The 17,789-nt window shown below is 45.9% G+C and overlaps 1 protein-coding gene across 8 annotated transcripts in view; it reads left to right on the forward strand.

The window, feature by feature from the left end:
• Window positions 1–17,789, forward strand: part of Spatc1 (spermatogenesis and centriole associated 1) — a 24,655-nt gene that overhangs the window by 3,975 nt on the left and 2,891 nt on the right. For 4 of the 8 annotated variants that reach the window (XM_031347135.1, XM_031347106.1, XM_031347124.1 and 1 more), the window contains exons 2-4: window positions 11,546–12,202; window positions 12,699–12,809; window positions 12,928–13,067. In XM_031347135.1, the coding sequence (XP_031202995.1) occupies window positions 11,546–12,202; window positions 12,699–12,809; window positions 12,928–13,067 (908 nt within the window). The remainder of the gene's footprint in view (window positions 1–11,545; window positions 12,203–12,698; window positions 12,810–12,927; window positions 13,068–17,789) is intronic. The other 4 variants (XM_031347172.1, XM_031347157.1, XM_031347164.1 and 1 more) reach the window with 2 other exon arrangements.

Consider the following 17,789-nt stretch of genomic DNA (forward strand, 5'->3'; position numbering starts at 1 on the left):
AAAAAAAAAAAAAAAAAAGCCAACACACACACACCATCACCACCACCACCACCAACAACAACAACAACAAAAAATTGGTCAGGGAGACAAAAATAACATGCATTGAGGAGGTACAACATTTAAAAATTTCCATAGCCTAACAAGCTAGATGCCAGCTTCCAGCTTCAAGCCTTAGATTTTACTCCTTTTTAATTCATCTTGTAAGTATGTGTTTGTGTATGAGTCTGTATGTGAAGGCATGCGCATACCATGGCATGTGTGGAGGTCAGAGACAATCTCAGGTGCTAAGTCTCATTTTCACCTTGTTTGAGTCAGGGTTCCTTTGCTTCCACCACTGCACTGTATACTCTGGGCTACCCAGCCCGTGGCTCATGGGGGATGCCCCAGGCTCTGCCTTTGATAGACATATGTCACCATGTCCAGCTTTTACATAGGTTCTTGTGAACCAAATAGGTCTTCATGCTTGTATTAAGTGTTTCTGTGTCGAGCCCTAGCCCTTGTGATTTTGAGACAGGATGTTACTATATAGTCTAGCCTGGTCTTGAACTCAATATGTAGCCCAGGTTGACCTCAAAGTGATTATCTCTCTATGCCAGCCTCCAGAGTGCAGACTGCACACAACCATATCGGCTTTTAGGTTTACATTTTAAGTCCTTGGGCCTGGAGAAAAGTTTCAGTAGTTAAGAGCCTTGTACTCGACAGGCAGTTGTGGCACATGCCTTTAATCCCAGCACTTGGGAGGCAGAGGCAGGTGGATTTCTGAGTTTGAGGCCAGCCTCATCTACAGAGTGAGTTCCAGGGCAGCCAGGGCTAAACAGAGAAACCCTGTCTTAAAAAACAAAAAAACAAAAACAAAAAAAGAGCCTTGTACTCTTGCAGAGGACCTGGGTTTGATTCCCAGTACCCACATGGCAGCTTACAACCACTTGTAACTCCAGTCCCTGACACTCTCTTCTAGTATCCTTGGGCATCAGGCACATGTGTCATGCACAGACATACATGCAGATAAAACACTCATACACAATAAATAAAACAAGAAAGCCTTGGACTATTGCAGATCTTTATGGAGGAGTTCAACTGCTGGTAATCAAGGTAGAAAGCAACATTCTAAGGAGAAAGTGTGGTATAGACAAAGGCCTGGCCCTAGTGTTAAGGGAGCGAGAACTAGACAAAAGCCTAAGAGTATATGTGGTACTCAAGTGGCCGAAGTGACTCGAATATACATAGGGGTATTCTCGAGTGGGGTACATAGTGTTGGTGTGTGCAACTGACGTACATTGGTGTGCATGTGAGTGCATTTGTGTGTGAATATATGTGGAGAACATACATGAGTTTATGAGAACGTAGCATATACTCTTTGAGGAGAGTATGTTGTAAATATGTATGTGAGTAAGTATTCCCATATGACTGTTAAAAAGTGTGTGAGTTGCTGTGCTATGCATGAATGTGTGTGGTGTGGGAGCTTGTGTTTATGCTTTTTATCTGATAGTGTATGTTGTTCCTGTATGTATAATACTAATCTCGAATTTCATGTTAGGGGTCAGTGAGAGGTCAGCAGGGGTCAGATCACAACCGACTGTGAATATTAAATGACACGCTAAGGACTTGCTCTAAAAGTGATAAGCCCAGGCTTGTGAGTTCTGACCGGAAGTAGCCACATTTGTGCCCAGAAAGATCATTCCAGCTGCTGGGAGGAACAATTGTGGGGGACAGGGAGATGAATTATGGAGAAGCTCTTAATCATTCAGGCGGGAGACCATAGCACGAACTGGGAGACCCTAGCACAAAGTGCAAGTGGACAGAAACTTGTCCCAGTGTAGTAAGAAAAATAATTCCCAGCTGTTGGATGACCAGATGGTGGGAAAAATGGATGCTGGATGGGGCCACTAGACCAAGTGATCATGAGTTCTTCCTAAGGGATCACATCCTAGCCCAACACTCTAGGAAGTACAATAATCCTAGATTTAAGTGTACTATTCTAGGTCATTACAAAGGCCTATTTATCAGAGAAAGAAAGAAGTACACTGATTGTCTAAGCGTTAGCGTGGACAATAACTTCCAACCTCTCTGACACACAGTATGTGGGCTTCCATTCGCGTTCCCGCCCACCACTCTGACAATGTTAGAGGTGAGGCTGGGGAAAGGAAGTACAATTTTGGAGGATGTCATCCTCCAGTGTAAGACATCCACAGAGAGAATTTTGGAGACTGGGCCACAGGAGCCGTGAAAGCACAGAGAACAGGTCAGGGCTAGAGAGAAAAGATTCAAAAGCTGTTGGTAATTGAAGCTACCAGAGGGGTTAAGAACACCTGGGCAAAGCCAGGTGGTGGTGTTACATGCCCTAATCCCCAGCACCAGGGAGGCAGAGGCAGGCAGATCTTGTAAGTTCGAGGCCAGCCTGGTCTACAGAATGAGTTTCAGAATGGAGCTACACACAGAGAGAAACCCTATGTCAAAAGCCAAACCAAACCAAACCAAACCAAATCAATCAACCAACCAAACAAACAAACAAACAAAAATGAAAAACACTATCCCTATTGGACTGGAGAGATGTCTCAGAAGTTAAGAGCACTGGCTGCTCTTCCAGAGGACCCGGATTCAATTCCCAGCACCCACATGGTAGCTTGTAGCTGTTTATAACTCCAGTTTCAGGGGATCTGACATCCTCAGACAGACTTACATTCAGGCAAAACACCAATGCACATAAAGAAAAAAAAAACAACTAAAAAGAACACCTTGAGAGATAGTAAGTACACAGTGGCAAGAAGCTGGCAAGTACGAGTGAGAACAGGTAGAAACAAGCTGGCAAAGGACATGACAAGATACACAGGAAATGACAGGAGTTTGAGGTCTTGGAGGCCTAGAGATAATTTCAAAGGAAATGGTGTCATCCAGGCAAAGGCTTGCCCAATAGCTGAGCCAGAAAAGTGCATAATATTTCCACAGCCTTTCATGAACAATGACTGGTAGCCACGACTTCAATAGAAGTGTGATTGCAACCTCGCTGAGAAAGGCTAACCAGAGTGAAGTGAAGTAAGGAGATGGAAAAAACCGGTCAGTGGGGTGAAGTGAAGTAAGGAGATGGAAAGAGCTGGGTCAGTGGGCTAGCTCAATGGGAAAGGGGACTTGTTGCCAAGCCCAATATTCAGTTCCTAGACCCTCACACTGTGCTAGATGAGAACTGATTTCCACAAGTTGTCCTCTGACTTTCACACATATACTGTGATATGAATGAATGTGTGCATGTGTACAGATGCAAGTGTAAAAATACTTTTTTTTTTTTGAGACAGAGTTCTCTGTGTAGCTGGAACTCATCTGTAGAGCACAGAGTTCCGCTTGACTCAGCCTCCCAAGTGCTGAGATTAAAGGTGTGTGCCATCACCACTTTGTTAAGAGAAAATGGGAAAAAATAGATGTCTGGGACTTTTTAGTTCAAGACCTTTGGCTTTGAGATTTGATTACATCTCTCATTGCTGTGGCAAGATTAGCTGAAGGTAAAAGGACTTATACCACCCATTGTGGTAAGGATGAGAATATGCGTCGCTTGTGTCTGCAGAGAAACATAAACACTTGTATTCAACTAGCTCTCTCCTTTTTCTTCAGTCGGGAGTCCCAGGCCACAAGATAGCACAACCCAGAATCCATTCATGTTTATCCACTCAGTTAGTCCACTTTTGAAAGCTATCACAGACAAACTAAAAGTTAGGTTGTCTTTTGTTTGGTTTTCATGTTGAGATGGTTACTCTTGTGGTCCAAGCTGGTGTCGAGTGTGCCATGTAGCTGAGAACTGACTTTGAACTCCCGACACCTACTTCCACTTCCCAAGTGCTAGGATTATACAGATGTGAGAAATCACATCCTCTAGGATGCTCTGGGTGTTTCCTAATCCAATCAGGTTGACGACAGAAGTTAATGTCACAGAGAGGGGTTGGGAGACAGAGCAGTAGCTAGGGAGAGAAAAGGACTCCAGTCTTTCTTTTCAAGATGCCAGAGACCTGAACTTGTATTTGGAAGGAGCTAGGGGAGAGCGCACACAATTTAAAGGGCGCTTTCGGGGAAGTGTCCTGGACTGAAGGGAATAGCAAAAGGAAGACTATGCGTGAAGGCTGGGTGAGGAGGGAGCTGTGGGAACTTCAGGCTCATTGACTTAATTAATTTTCTCTGTAATAATTTTTCTTGAGCAGAGGTGGAGCCAGGCATGGTGACAGATATCACTAATCCAAGCACTCTGGAGGTAGAGACAGGCAGATATCTGTAAATTGAGACTATCCTGGTCTGCATAGTGAGTTTCAGGCCAGCCAAGATTACATGGTGAGAGTCTGTTTCAAAGACAATCAGGGCTGGAGAGGTGGCGCAGCGGTTAAGAGCACTGGCTGCTCTTCCAGAGGACCCAGGTTCAACTCCCAGCACCCACACAGCTGTTCGCAACTGCTCGAAACAGTTCCAGCTGTTCAAAAAGCCTCACGAAGACAAGCCTGCAGGCAAAACACCAGGAAAATAGAAATTTAAAAATCAAGCAGAAAACAAGGATAAAGGTGGAGAAGAAAAGGTCTGAAATAAAGATAGGAATAGGAACTGTGTAAGGGACAGTCCCCTTCCTGTTTGATTATATAGTGAGCTAAATTATGCTAAACAATATTAGCCCATTTGTAAGATGTCCAAAGCCCCAAGCCAGCACCTTATGTCTTTTCCTGTAGTACTAACCTGAGGTAGGCATGTAGTAGACTTTGATGCTTTAGCAAGAATGCAGGCTGGTGATAGGCTGTACTGGCTAGGAGGGAGGGAAGACTGGGAGGACTGTCTGAAAGAAAAACCTTCCCAGGGAGACACAGCTGCAGAGAGCTTTCAGACCTTAGCACACACATAGGGAACGGAATTAGAGCAGACACAGGCTCAGACCTCTTGCTCCTGAGACCTCCAAACTTTCGGGTGCTCACACAGAGACAGCTCTGTGTGGCACCTGCCTGCTGGGGTGGATGCTTCCTCCAGCAGGGGGCAGCCTTCCACCTCACCCCCACTTCTTCTCTCCCAGGAAAGAACCCTAATGCCTATGGGGCACCACCTCCCACCCACTTCCTTCCCCATCTCAGATCTTTAACCTATTCACAGTCTCTAGAGACTCACATTTTTACAAGCCGGTTCTTGTATCACAAACCTGTCCTTCCTAAGTCCACTCTCAGACTTCCCACAAAAGACTGTCCCATACCAGATCCCCAATCTAGGACCCTGTTCGAGAGACCCTCCTGTCCTCAAGGCTTTTCCTCAGGACTAGGACCTCTCTCCCCTCAGGATCTAGCTCCCCTCAGGTCTCCCTTTCCCCAGATTTCTCCCCTCAGGTTCTACCTCCCCTTATGTCTCCCTTCCCTGAGGACCTTTTTCTCAGCCACCCACCTTCATCTTCCCTTGCTCTCTCCACATCCCTCCACGTCTGTAGAAACCCTATTTGAATGTCTTAGCTAAGTCTTGCCTCCCCCTCCTTCCCAATACTCTTTCCTCTCAGCCTCACCCTCCACATGTCGGGACCTCCCCTAGCGCTGTGACCTCTGGGTGTCCCTCTAAGACTTGGCAGGCCCTCTGAGCCTGGCGGGTCTGGGGTGGGGAGAGGCACTGAAAAGTAGAGGGGTGGTGGTCTGTAGGCCCAGAGATGGAGCAGCCAGGCAGGGGTGAGTGTGAGAAAGAGCAGAGGAGTAAGGTAGGCAGATAGGTGGGGAGACTGGAGCACGCGATGCGGGGAGACCAACAGCGGTCAAAGAGTTATACATGGCAAGCTGCCTTCATAAACTCTCAGGTGTGCTTTTCTTTTTAAGCCCATTGTCTGATGTTACAAACTTATCTTTCCTAAGTCTAGATGATTAAGATAAACATACACCCAAGGCTGGAGAGATGGCTCAGTGGTTAAAAGCACTGGCTTTTCTTTCAGAGGTCCTGAGTTCAATTCCTAGCAACCAAATGGTGGCTCACAACCATCTGTAATGGGATCTGATGCCTTCTTCTGTCATGCAGGCATACATATGAATGGAGCAGCCATATACATACATACATATATACATAAACTTTTTTTTTTAAGATAAGCATGCACCCACCAATGAAATTTCTAACTTCTATATGGTTCTAGTATGGTACCAGAACCTGGCAAGCTTTTGAATTTACAATCCCTAATTGACTACATTCAAACTCTGACAAAGAGCTGAAGCATCAAAGGCTTATACATTTTCTTATTAGAATCAAAAGTGTAGGACCAAAATGGTGTCCTTTTTTCGAGACAGGGTTTTTCTGTGTAGCCCTGGCTGTCCTGGAACTCACTCTGTAGCCCAGGCTGGCCTCGAACTCAGAAATCCTCCTGCCTCTGCCTCTCAAGTGCTGGGATTAAAGGCATGTGCCACCAGTGCCTGGCTAGGTGGTACATTTCTATTTAGTGGAGAACTCCTTTCACAAAGGATGCCTTCTTACTAGAGTTCTCCAAACTCAAGCTTCTTTCTCCTGTGGCTGCTGCTGATCTCAGTGACCCTGATTAATGTCAAATCCTATGGATGTTAAGTCTGTGCCAGGCCTTTCAGTGTAAGTAGGGTCTGCGCCTGTAGTTCTACGCTATAAGCACTTAATTGAGCCATAAATGCTACCTTAAATGCCTGTGACCCTGATGCATCCTTTTCTATAGTAATTGTATAAAGATTAGATTAGTTTACGTATCACCCAGTCAAACTTTTTTTTTCTTTTTTAAAGATTTATTTATTTATTATATGTAAGTACACTGTAGCTGTCTTCAGACGCACCAGACGAGGGCGTCAGATCTCATTATGGGTGGTTGTGAGCCACCATGTGGTTGCTGGGATTGGAACTCATGACCTTCCGAAGAGTAGTTGGTGCTCTTCCCTGCTGAGCCATCTCACCAGCCCCAGTTCAAACTTTTTAAAATTAACTTTATTTTATGTATGTAAGTACACTGTAGCTGTCTTCAGACGCACCAGAGGAGGGCATCAGTTGTGAACCACCATGTGGTTGCTGGGAACTGAACTGCAGGACCTCCAGAATAGCAGTCAGTGCTCTTATCCCGCTGAGCCATCTCTCCTCCCCGCAGTTCAGATGTTTAAAGTGTACAACTTAAAAACTTTAAATATATTCATTTATGTGTACAAACATTGGCACAGGCAACTTTAGAACACTCTCGTCCCTAAAAAGAAACTTCAGTCCTTTAGTGAGGGCACACCCCCTTCCATGTGCTCTCTGAGTGCTCACAAATGGCTGATTCATTCACCTGTTCTAGAGCATCTGTATAAATGGGAACATTTACTGATCCTTTCACTCAGAAACGTTTTTAAGGTTTGTTATGGGGTTTAGGACTGAAAAACATTTTGTTTATTCACCAGTCTGCAGACATTTAGATTTGAGTGGTTTCTTTTTAAAAGCTTTTATGAATAACGCTACTGCAAGCATTTGTGTACAAGTTGGGGATTTTTGGTGGTCGAGGCTCCGTAGTCTCAAGTGTAACAGGAAAGTTGTGCCCCCTGGCCCTGTGTACAAGTATCTTTGTGTAGGCTCGCTGCTTTGTTTTGGTTTTGCTTGATCTACTCACAAAGACAAAAGAAACAGAACCAAGAGAAAAACAAAATGCATTTAAAAACAGACTTCTCTCTATCTTTTTATCTCACACTTATTTACTTGAAGAGGCATACATGTGGAAGTCAAAGAACAGACTGTGAGAGTCAGTTCCACCCTCTCACCTGTTGGGCCCCAGGGATCAAACTCAGATGGTGATGCTTGGCTATAAGCACGTTTAACTCTTTGAGCTATCTTTTTGGCACCAAAAATAGATTTCTCTAGTTGGCATTTTGAAATAAATAGCTAACAAGTATCTCCAAGTTCTTTGTGTAGTTTCTTTTGCTCTGGGGTCCTCTTGAGACTTTTTTTTTTTTTCGAGACAGGGTCTCTCTGTGTAGCCCTAGCTGTCCTGGAACTCACTCTGTAGACCAGACTGGCCTCAAACTCAGAAATCCGCCTGCCTCTGCCTCCCAAGTGCTGGGATTAAAGGCAAGCGCCACCACCGCCTGCTCCAAAGGGAATTTTAACCTTTTTATTAATTAACCTTTTAAGTATCAATTAACCTTTTTCTCATTCTTATTTAAATGCAAGTAGACAAATTATTTTTTATTATAATTTTAACCCCATTACTGTTTGTTATATTCCTCTTTCTTACGAAAGTATTTATTTACATATATACGTTTTTATATTAGATTAATGAATTATTATATATATGTAATACGTTATTACATATATACTTATTTCTGTTTGTTTAGGAGAAGGCATACATACCATGGTATGCATGTGGAGGTCAGAGGACAACTTACAAGGAGTTGGTTCTCTCCCTCTCACCACACAGGCCCCAGGGATTGAACTAAGGTTATCTGGCTTGGCAGCAGGCACCTTTACTGGCTGAACTTTCTTTCCAGTCTGCAATAATCATGGGGGGGGGGGAGGTCAAAATTTGATTATTGAAAATAGTGAAAACATACACAAAGCCCAATAATAATACTGCTAATTCACTTATTTAATCAAAGGCCAGTCTTTGTCGCTTTTTTATTATATTCTTGCAGTCCATTGCATCCTTCAGTGCTGATCCTTGTTTGGATAGATATTTGATGCCTTCTTTCGCTTCCTGTCAGCTCTTATTTAGAAAGTCTACATAGAATGTGGTTATCAAAGAGCCCTGGATTTTAGCAGGTGGGAGGAGAGGGGGTTGGTGCACACCTTTAGTCTCAGCACTTAGCAAGTGGATCTCTGCGAGTCTGAGGCCAGCCTGGTCGACAGAGTGAGTTCCAGGACAGCCAGGGCTATATAGAGAGCCTTTTTCTTGAAAATAACAACAAAAAGAAAGAGGAGGAGGGGCGGGGAGGATGGAGAGAGGGAGGAGGAGGAGGAGGGGGAGGAGGGGGAGGGAGAAGAAGAGAAGGAGGAAGAAGAGGAGGAAAAAGGAAGAGAAAGAAGATGAGGAGAGCTGGGTGGTGGTGGTGCATGCCTTTAATCCCAGCACTTGGGAGGCAGAGGCAGGTGGATTTCCGAGTTCAAGGCCAACCTGGTCTACAGAGTGAGTTCCAGGACAGCCAGGGCTACACAGAGAAACCCTGTCTCGAAAAACTAAAAAAAAAAAAAAAAAAAAAAAAAAAAAAAAAAAAAATATGAGGAGAAAGAGGAAGAGGAGGGAAGGGGAGGAAGAAAGAAGGAAGGAAAGAAATCAAAAGAAGCTATTTAATTGGGTTTAGAGATCCAAGGGATTAGAGTCCGTGATGGTGGAGCACGCACCGAGTCAGGACCAGCTGAGAGCTCACATCTCAAAACAGTAATCAGGAGGCAGATAGCACTCTGGGAAATGGTGCAAGTCTTTTGAAATCTGAAAATCTGTCCCAAGTGACACACCTCCTCCAGCAAGGCCACACTTAACCCTTCCCCAAAACTTCCACCAACTAGGAACCAACTGTTCAAACAAATGAGCCTGTGGGGGATGATCTCATTCAAACTACCACAAGGCCTTTTAAATATCCTTCATAGAGGCACCAAGGTCTTATAGAAGTCTCACAAGATGAGCATAACCCTGATGCAGTACAGCGACTACTCAGTTCAGTACCAGTAACAGCAGGTGCTCAGTTCTGGGGGGCCTTACGTCTTCTGTTCAGGCTCTTTTTCCACACACTCCACACACCCACCTCTGCCACTTGACAGCCCTTCTGACCCAATGGGGCTGCCTCATGCTGGTATCTCCTGTTTGGCCACAGAGACTGTCTAGCTTCTAGTGGTTTTTTTTTTTTTGGCTACTTTCACACTAAAATGAGTTTGAGTAGTCATGGCAGAAGCCAGGTGGCTTGCGCCTTTCAGAAAGTTCTTGCCAACCCACCAGCCCATGGCTTATAAACTAAGAGACAGACACGGTCTCCAAGGTGATGAGATAGGTTATTAGCAGTTCATATTTTTCTGTATCTCCACTCTTTCCCTACAATAATCATGTACTGTTTTATAGTAATGACTACTGAGCAGTGCAGTAATAGAATATTTCACACATGCTTGATGCCCTGGGTTCAATCACTAGCATCACACACAAAAAAAATTAAGGGCATATTCGGGGCTAGAGAGATGGCTTAGAGGTTACAATCACAGACTACTCTGACTAGAACCTAAATTTGGTTCCCAGCACCCACACCACGCAGCTCACAATCACTTGTAACTTCAGCTGCAGTAGATCTGAATGAAACCTCTGCTATCCATGGGAACCTGGGTGTGCACATCCACCACACACACACACACACACACACACACACACACACACACACACGAAATAAAAAAATAGTTCTGACTGTCCGGAACTTGCTCTGTAGACCAGGCTGTTGAAGACCTGCCCCTGCTTCCTAGTGCTGTGATTAAAAGCATGTGCCACTGAGCCCAGCTGTGTAAATTGTTTTAAAAGGGTAGTTTCCAAAGTAGTTTTTAAATGAGTTGTTTCATTTTAAAGTTTTTTTTGTTTGTTTGTTTGTTTTTTTTAGGTATATGAATGTTTTGCCTGTATACATGTTTGTGCGCCATATACATACAGTCCTACAGAATCCAGAAGGGGGCAATTGACCTCCTGGTACTGGAGTTATAGTCAGTTGTGACCTGCTGCGAAGGTGTTGGGAATCAAACAGGTCCCTCTAGAAGAGCAGCCAGTGCTCTTAACCACTGAGCCATCTCTTCAGCTCAGCAAAATCAAAGTTGCTTTTTCAATTGTTATTACGTTGTGCCGTTACAAAAACTCTCCTGAACTCTGCCCTTTCAGTGACTGTGTCTTCACAAGAGATTTCCCTCCCAAAAGCCATTAAGGGAAGTCTGCTTCAGAAGTCAAGAAGACTAAGATCTCTGCCCCATTCCTCTACAGGAGTCCAAAGATAGCCAACAATCATTCTGGGCCTCTCTGAGTGATGGCTGTGTCCAACTAGCTGTCAAGAACCTGCACCCCTAACTCTGGTAGACTATGTGTGGCCCTAGACCACATGGGGCTCTCAGACTCTGACCCTCCCAGGTCCTACCAGTGAGTGGATACAAGTCTCTCTACAAGATTAAGGCCTAGCTCACTCCTCCCAACCAAAAGCAGAGGGGCCAGATTAGCTGTCTAGGAGTACAACCAACCACTAGGAGGCGCTCTTCTCCTGGGTGTGGCGTTGGTGGCTCAGTGAAGTGGAGACAGGCAAAGGAGAGGCTGGAACATCTTATGGACTGTGAATGGAAAGGTCAAGTAAGAGTCCCAGAGTTCTGACTAGAGAGTTGGGGCTGAGCAGCAAGCCTCGGGAACTGAGAGAAGAGAGGGCAGACCGACATCCAGAACCCTCTAAAGTGGCACAGAATGCCTCTGGCTACCCCATAGATGCCCTTATCCAGCTCACCTAAGGAATGATGCATAGAGAGGGCAGGTCAAGCCAGCCAGCTTAGCAGACAGATACGCTGGCCAGACATCTCATGAGTGCCTCTCATTTGCATCTAGAGGGGCTTAACTGGGGTCTTAGTGTTCTTTTTGTACCCACAGGTGTATTCCTGCCCTCAGCCCCAGCATCGACAAAGAACCCCTGCGGGGAAGACGTGGGAGTGGTGGCACTGACACCTCTGACTGACATGTTGAATGTCTCTCAGCTCAGTCCTGTAGCAGGCTCCCTTGTGACCCCCCTGGCTGCTCCTCTCAACCCACTGCTGTCTGGCCAAATACCCTTGTCGCAGAACAACCAGTTTGCCAATCTTGTGCCATGCTCCGTGAGCAACCAACTGACCAATCCTATTACAGTTTCCCCCGGGGTCACCTTGGCCAGCTCTCTGGGTTTACCCTCGACTAGACCCCTGAACAGTCAAATGACTAGTCCCTTAACTGTACCCCCGGGGACTACTCTGGCCAGCTCACTGGGCCTGACCTCAACTGGTTCCCTGACAACTAGCAGCCGGCTGGTGGGCCCCATGGCTGTATCAGGGCTGTCTCAGAGCAGCCCCATCATGGCTCCCCTCGCAGGCACAGTGGCGGTCTCTCTGAGTAGCCCACTGCTCTCCTCCACAGCTACCCCTCTAGGGGTTTCTCAGAACATACTGCCCAACCCCATAAACAACGTAGGACTGTCAGAGGCGCCAAGGGTGCAGCTGGCAGAGCCACCCCGAGGAAAACTCGCTGGAACCTCAGGACCAGCTCCCACCTCCAAAGGTAATTGGGGGCCCTGGGTAGGCCGATTCCTGCTCCCAGCCTGCCTCACTCTAACCCTTCCGCTCAGTTCCACTCCTCCACATTCCCAGTCACCAGTGAACACCCCCAGCCGAGCCAGGACCCAGAGCCCCTCGACAAGTTTGTGGGTACGCCCCTCCAGACCACCTCCCCTATGAGTACTATGGTGACGTCCAGTCCCACAACAAATGTTTATGCCACCTTGGATACTCGGACTCAGACTGGTCTTTCCCAGGGACAAATGCCCCTCACGTTTGTCTAAAGTTCCCCAACAGGCTCTCCTCTTTGCACTGCACAGTCCCCAACTCTGCCCCAGCTCCTGCCCCCTAAGCTGCTGAAAACAGTTCCCTTTCAAGAAACTCCCACTCCAACTCCCCCTCCAGGGTGCACCAATCCCCTACCTGACCTGTGCCCAGTCCCCATTCTACTCCACACAACCTCCCCTCCCCGCCCCGCACCTCATCCTCTTCGGCTTCAGTCAATGATACCCGGGGTTCGCGCGTGGCAGAACAGTCTCGGAAGAACGTCCAGGAGATGGAGCGGAAGATGCCCAACCGGAAGTGTAACAAGTTATCTGACAGCCCCCGAGGTCAGTAATACTATAGGGGATCATCGTGAGCGTGGGGCCCTCTCCCTTATCAGTCCCTAACCGCAGTCCCACCACTCCCTCCACCTACTGCTCAGCTGAGACCCTCTGTCATTCCCAGACTCAAAACAGCTAGCCTGTGAGAGGCTAGTGGGCGAAATCGCCTTCCAGCTAGACCGCAGAATCCTGTCCAGCATCTTCCCAGAGCGTGTGCGTCTCTACGGCTTCACTGTCTCCAACATTCCCGAGAAGATCATCCAGGTGTGTGGCTGGCCATCTCCCTACATGGCCAGAGGGGCCTTCACGGATGGGGCAGTAAGCTCAGTCAGTACTGAAGGACCAGGCATTTTATGGGGACTCTGAGATGGAGGGACCCCAGAGCTTGGCACAGGCAGCTGTGAGGTGTCCAGCTCCCCAGCTGTGAGCACCCAGTAACGGAAGCCACGGTCCAAGCGCTACAGACTCTAGAAGAGAGAAGGAGGGGGTTTCCTCCAGTGAGCAGGTAGTATTCCTCTTCTGCCTCCTAGATGGTCTTTGGATGAGCAGCACCAACCCCTGGGGGCTGAGCCAACAAACCTAAAGAGTTCTATGGCCCTTTGCCTTCAGCATACCCAATTGCTCTCTGGACACCACAGGGAACACAGATCCTAGAGCCCACAGAGTAGTGGAATGGGTCACTGTACCCCTGTGTCTTACAGGTGCAGACGGCACTGGCAAGGGGGTAAGGACTGGGGATATGGGTCTGCACTTGGCCGAATACCCAGAATTTGCCATGTGAGACCATGCAGGACCTATCCCTGTATACAGGCCACTTGAGCTTTTCTCTGGGGTGGGGTTGGGGGCTTCCTCAGTTACCAGCTCCTTATTCTCTTAGGCCATCTTTATGTACACATTGCACATACCTGCCACCTGGGTCAGAATGACTTCTGATTACGCGGGCTGATTCTGAGCTTGCCTTTTCTTGGCTAAAGTCTCCATTTATTAGATGGCTTAAAAAAAAAAGCACTGTCTCACTGTGTAATTCTGGATGGTCCTGAACTCACTTTGTAACCTTGTAGACCAGGCTGGCCTTGAACTCAACAGAGTTCTGCTTGCCTCTGCCTCCCAAATGCTGGGATTAAAGGCATGCACCATCATACCTAGTTTAGATGCTTAATTTTAATTTTAATGTGTTCAGAAATGTCAGTCTTTGCTCATGTTATTTGTATTGTCTTAATTAAGAAACCTTCCCCTAGCTAGGTGGTCTACAAAGTGAGGTCCAGAGCAGTGAGGGGCTGCACAGAGAAATTTTGTCTCAGGAAAAGAAAAAAGAAAAGCAAGAAATCTTCCCCTAGCAGAGATTCCTGAGTCTATTTTGTATTCCTTAGTCGACATTTTCTCCTAAGGGTTTAATTTTGAAGTTTTTTTCTTTAAAGATTTATTTATTTTATGTATGTGAGTGCATTGGATACCATTACAGATGGTTTTGAGCCACCATGTGGTTGCTGGGAATTGAACTCAGGACCTCTGGAAGGGCAGTCAGTGCTCTTAACAGTTGAGTCATCTCTCCATCCCAAAAGTTTTGAGTTTTTAAAAAATCTTAAAGATTTGTTTTTCTTTTATTATGCGTATGCATGTATGGTTGGGTTATCCATTTTGAAGGCGACTAAGAAGAGGAGGGGGGGGGTGTTATGATGGGCTAGGATGTTGTGGTGTGTTGACTGGGCATGTGAATCAGGTGAGCCAAAGGGGACTTTTGATTGCAGGACTTCAACACTTTAATATCTGGACCTTGGTTGTCAGCCTCAGGAGGAGGAAGTGTCCAAATAAGGCAATAGACCTTGGTAGCTAGCCTTAGGAATGTAATCTAATGGTTTTTAGCTAGGCAGAGGGAATGGAGGAGAAGGGCAAGGCCTGTGAGAACCATGCTTGGCACGTTCGAACTGGCCTTCATATTTATTCTTTTTGTTTGTTTGTTTGTTTTGTTTTGTTTTTTGTTTGTTTGTTTGGTTGGTTTTTGGTTTTTTGAGACAGAGTTTCTCTGTATAGCCCTGGCTGTTCTGGAACTTACTCTGTAGACCAGGCTGGCCTCAAACTCAGAAATCCGCCTGCCTCTGCCTCCCAAGTGCTGGGATTAAAGGCCACATTTATTCTATATAACAAGACAGCAATGTGCCTGGGTTTTCTGTGGAGAATCATTAGCCACAAACTCAATCAAAGAGGGCCCAGTGATCTAGCAACAGAGGCCACAAGATACCAAGGGGTAGTTGGCATTATAAAGCCACCTAGCAAAGGATGACCTTAATCTTCTGATCTCTACCTCCAAGTGCTGGGATTAGAGGAGTCCCACCAAAGCTAGCTCTGTGAGAAGCTGGACCTCTTACCAAGCGTGCTTGCCATTCTGCCCAAGAGCCTGAATCATCATCAGACTCAGTGTCTCGTTTTACTTCTGTCAGCAGTGACCCAGAGACTCTCCTCCACCGAAACCCACCCAGAGACAAAGTGGCCTCCTGGAGCTAAGCTGATACTCAGCCATATCCCTCTATGGAGTCTTCCAGGCTAACTCATGTGGGCATCCCCATCCACCTGGCTGGGCCTTTGGTTGAGTCTCACCTGCATCTGATTCCAGTCTTCCCAAATTTTATTTCCCCCTTTCAGTGTATCTGTTTTTTCATCCTCCACCCCCACACCCCAGTGTCAGTGGTTGGAATCCCTAAATTCTACCCAGACCTGCTAACACTAGTCAAATCTGTGATTGTCCCTATAAGCCACTCGCTCTCCAAGGCTGTATAAGTTTAATGGGTTGAAATTTAATAGAGATTTTTGTTTGACAAGGACCCCGACTTTCCATTGAATCTGGCTGTCTTTTTTATTAGATCGTGCAGTTACACTATCTTTTGGTTTGAGTTGGTTTCATTGTTGTTGTTGTTTTTGGTTTGTTTGCGTTTGTTGTTGTTGTTGTTTTGATTTGTTTTTTGTTTTTATTTTGGGGTGTTTTTGTTTGTTTGTTTGTTTGTTTTTTGCTTGCTTTTGTTTTTCTCACTGTGTAACCCTGGCTTGCCAAGGGCTTGCTATGTAGCCCAGGTTGCCCTAACACTTCTAGTGATCCTTCTGCCTCTGCCTCCTGATTACATAGATTACAGGCACATATTATTATGTCTGGTACCACTGTATCTTTTTTTCCAAGTTTCATCTGTATCTTTATGCATGGGGTGCTAGTGGTGGTGGTATATGTGTGTGTGTAAGTTTAAGTGCCTGAAGAGGCCAGAGGTATTTGATCCCCTGAGCAGGAGTTACAGGTAGTTGTGAACCACTGTATGACATGTGTGCTGGGAGTTAAACTTTGGTCCTCAGTGAGAACAGTACATGCTTTGAATGGCCGAGCTATCTCTCCGGCCCAGTTATGCTGCCATTTAAACCCAGCTAACACTGGGCCACAGCATTCTCTGTTCTCATTCCTCCTACCTAGTTGTGAGGAACTTTTTGGAAGATGTTTGGAGTGTCTTTCCTTTTAGCACCCTAATCCTCTTAGCCTAGAGTCCCTTCGTGTCCATGTGAGAGTGACTAGGGCCATGTAGGGTGGCAAGGGGTGCCTTGACTCCCTATATATATATATATGGGGTATATATATGGGCTCCTGAGAATGATTTCACGCTGATATACTGATTTGGTACCCAAGCTACTTTACACATCCAAGACTTCTTAGGCACTGCAATAACCTGTACATCAACTTGGTTTTTCTTGGTAACAACCATATAATCTAGGCAGTTATATTTGATCTACCCCTTTGAGAAAAGTTTAAGCCTCAACCCTATGATCCTCCTACCCCAGCCTCCTGAGGATGCCCACCTTCTGTGTCCTTTTATGTTTATACATTTTGGTTGTTGAGACAAGTAGCCTTGCTGCCTTGAGACTCAGAGGAGTCCCCAGACTGGCTGTGATTCCCCCACGCTCTTCCTCCTGAGAGGCAGGGTGAGAAGTATGCATCATTGTACTCAGAGGATGAGTGAATGAATGAATGTATGAATGATTTACTTACTTGTTGAGACAAAGCCTTAATGTGTATGTATCCCTAGTTGGACTCATACTATGTAGCCCATGCTAGCCTTGAACTGAATTAATGTTCCTGTCTTGGTCTCTAGTTCTGTATGTATAGGCATTAGCCACCTCGCCCAGAGATTCTTTTGATTTTAAAAAATTAATATTGGGCTGGAGAGAAGGCTCGATGGAAGCACATGTACTGCTCTTCCAGAGGACCCAAGTTCAATTCCTAGAATCCATATCTGGTGACTTACAACCACCTACAACTCCAACTCCAAAGACTTCCAAAATCCCTGCCTGTATGGAACCCTGCATTTGTGTTTACACACTCAGGGACTGACGCACACATAAAATTTAAAAAAATATATGCTTTTATTAATGTTGAACTAAAAAATTAAATATATTTCATAAAAATTTATATATGAAACTGATACATAAAAATCAGCTCTTCCATGTAGCTCAGCTGGTAGAAATGCTTGCCTAGTAGAAATGCATAAACCAGATGTGGTGCTACATGCCCTCAATTCCAGAACACAGCTATCTTACTTAGGGTTTTACTGCTGTGAAGAGACACCATGATCAAGGAAACTCTTAAAAAGTGCATTTAATTGGGGCTGGCTTACAGGTTCAGAGGTTCAGTCCACTATCATCAAGGCAGGAAGTATGGCTTCCAGGAAGGCATGGCGCTGGAAAGGGAGCTGAGAGTTCTACATCTTATTCGGAAGGCAAACAGGAGAGGGCTGGCTTCAGCATTGCTAGGAGAAGGGCCTCAAAGCCTACCCCACAGGGATTCATTTCTTCTGACAGGGTCACACCTCCTGACAGTGCCACTCCCTGGGCCAAGCATATTTCCCACAAAAGGATACAGAGACTGGAGGATCAGGAACTCAAAGTCATACTTAGCTACATAACAAGTTCAAGGTCAGCCTAGGCTACACAGGAGTCTATCTCAAAAAAAAAAAA

The sequence above is a fragment of the Mastomys coucha genome, unplaced genomic scaffold, assembly GCF_008632895.1.
Source record: "Mastomys coucha isolate ucsf_1 unplaced genomic scaffold, UCSF_Mcou_1 pScaffold11, whole genome shotgun sequence".
Classification (NCBI taxonomy): Eukaryota; Metazoa; Chordata; class Mammalia; order Rodentia; family Muridae; genus Mastomys; species Mastomys coucha.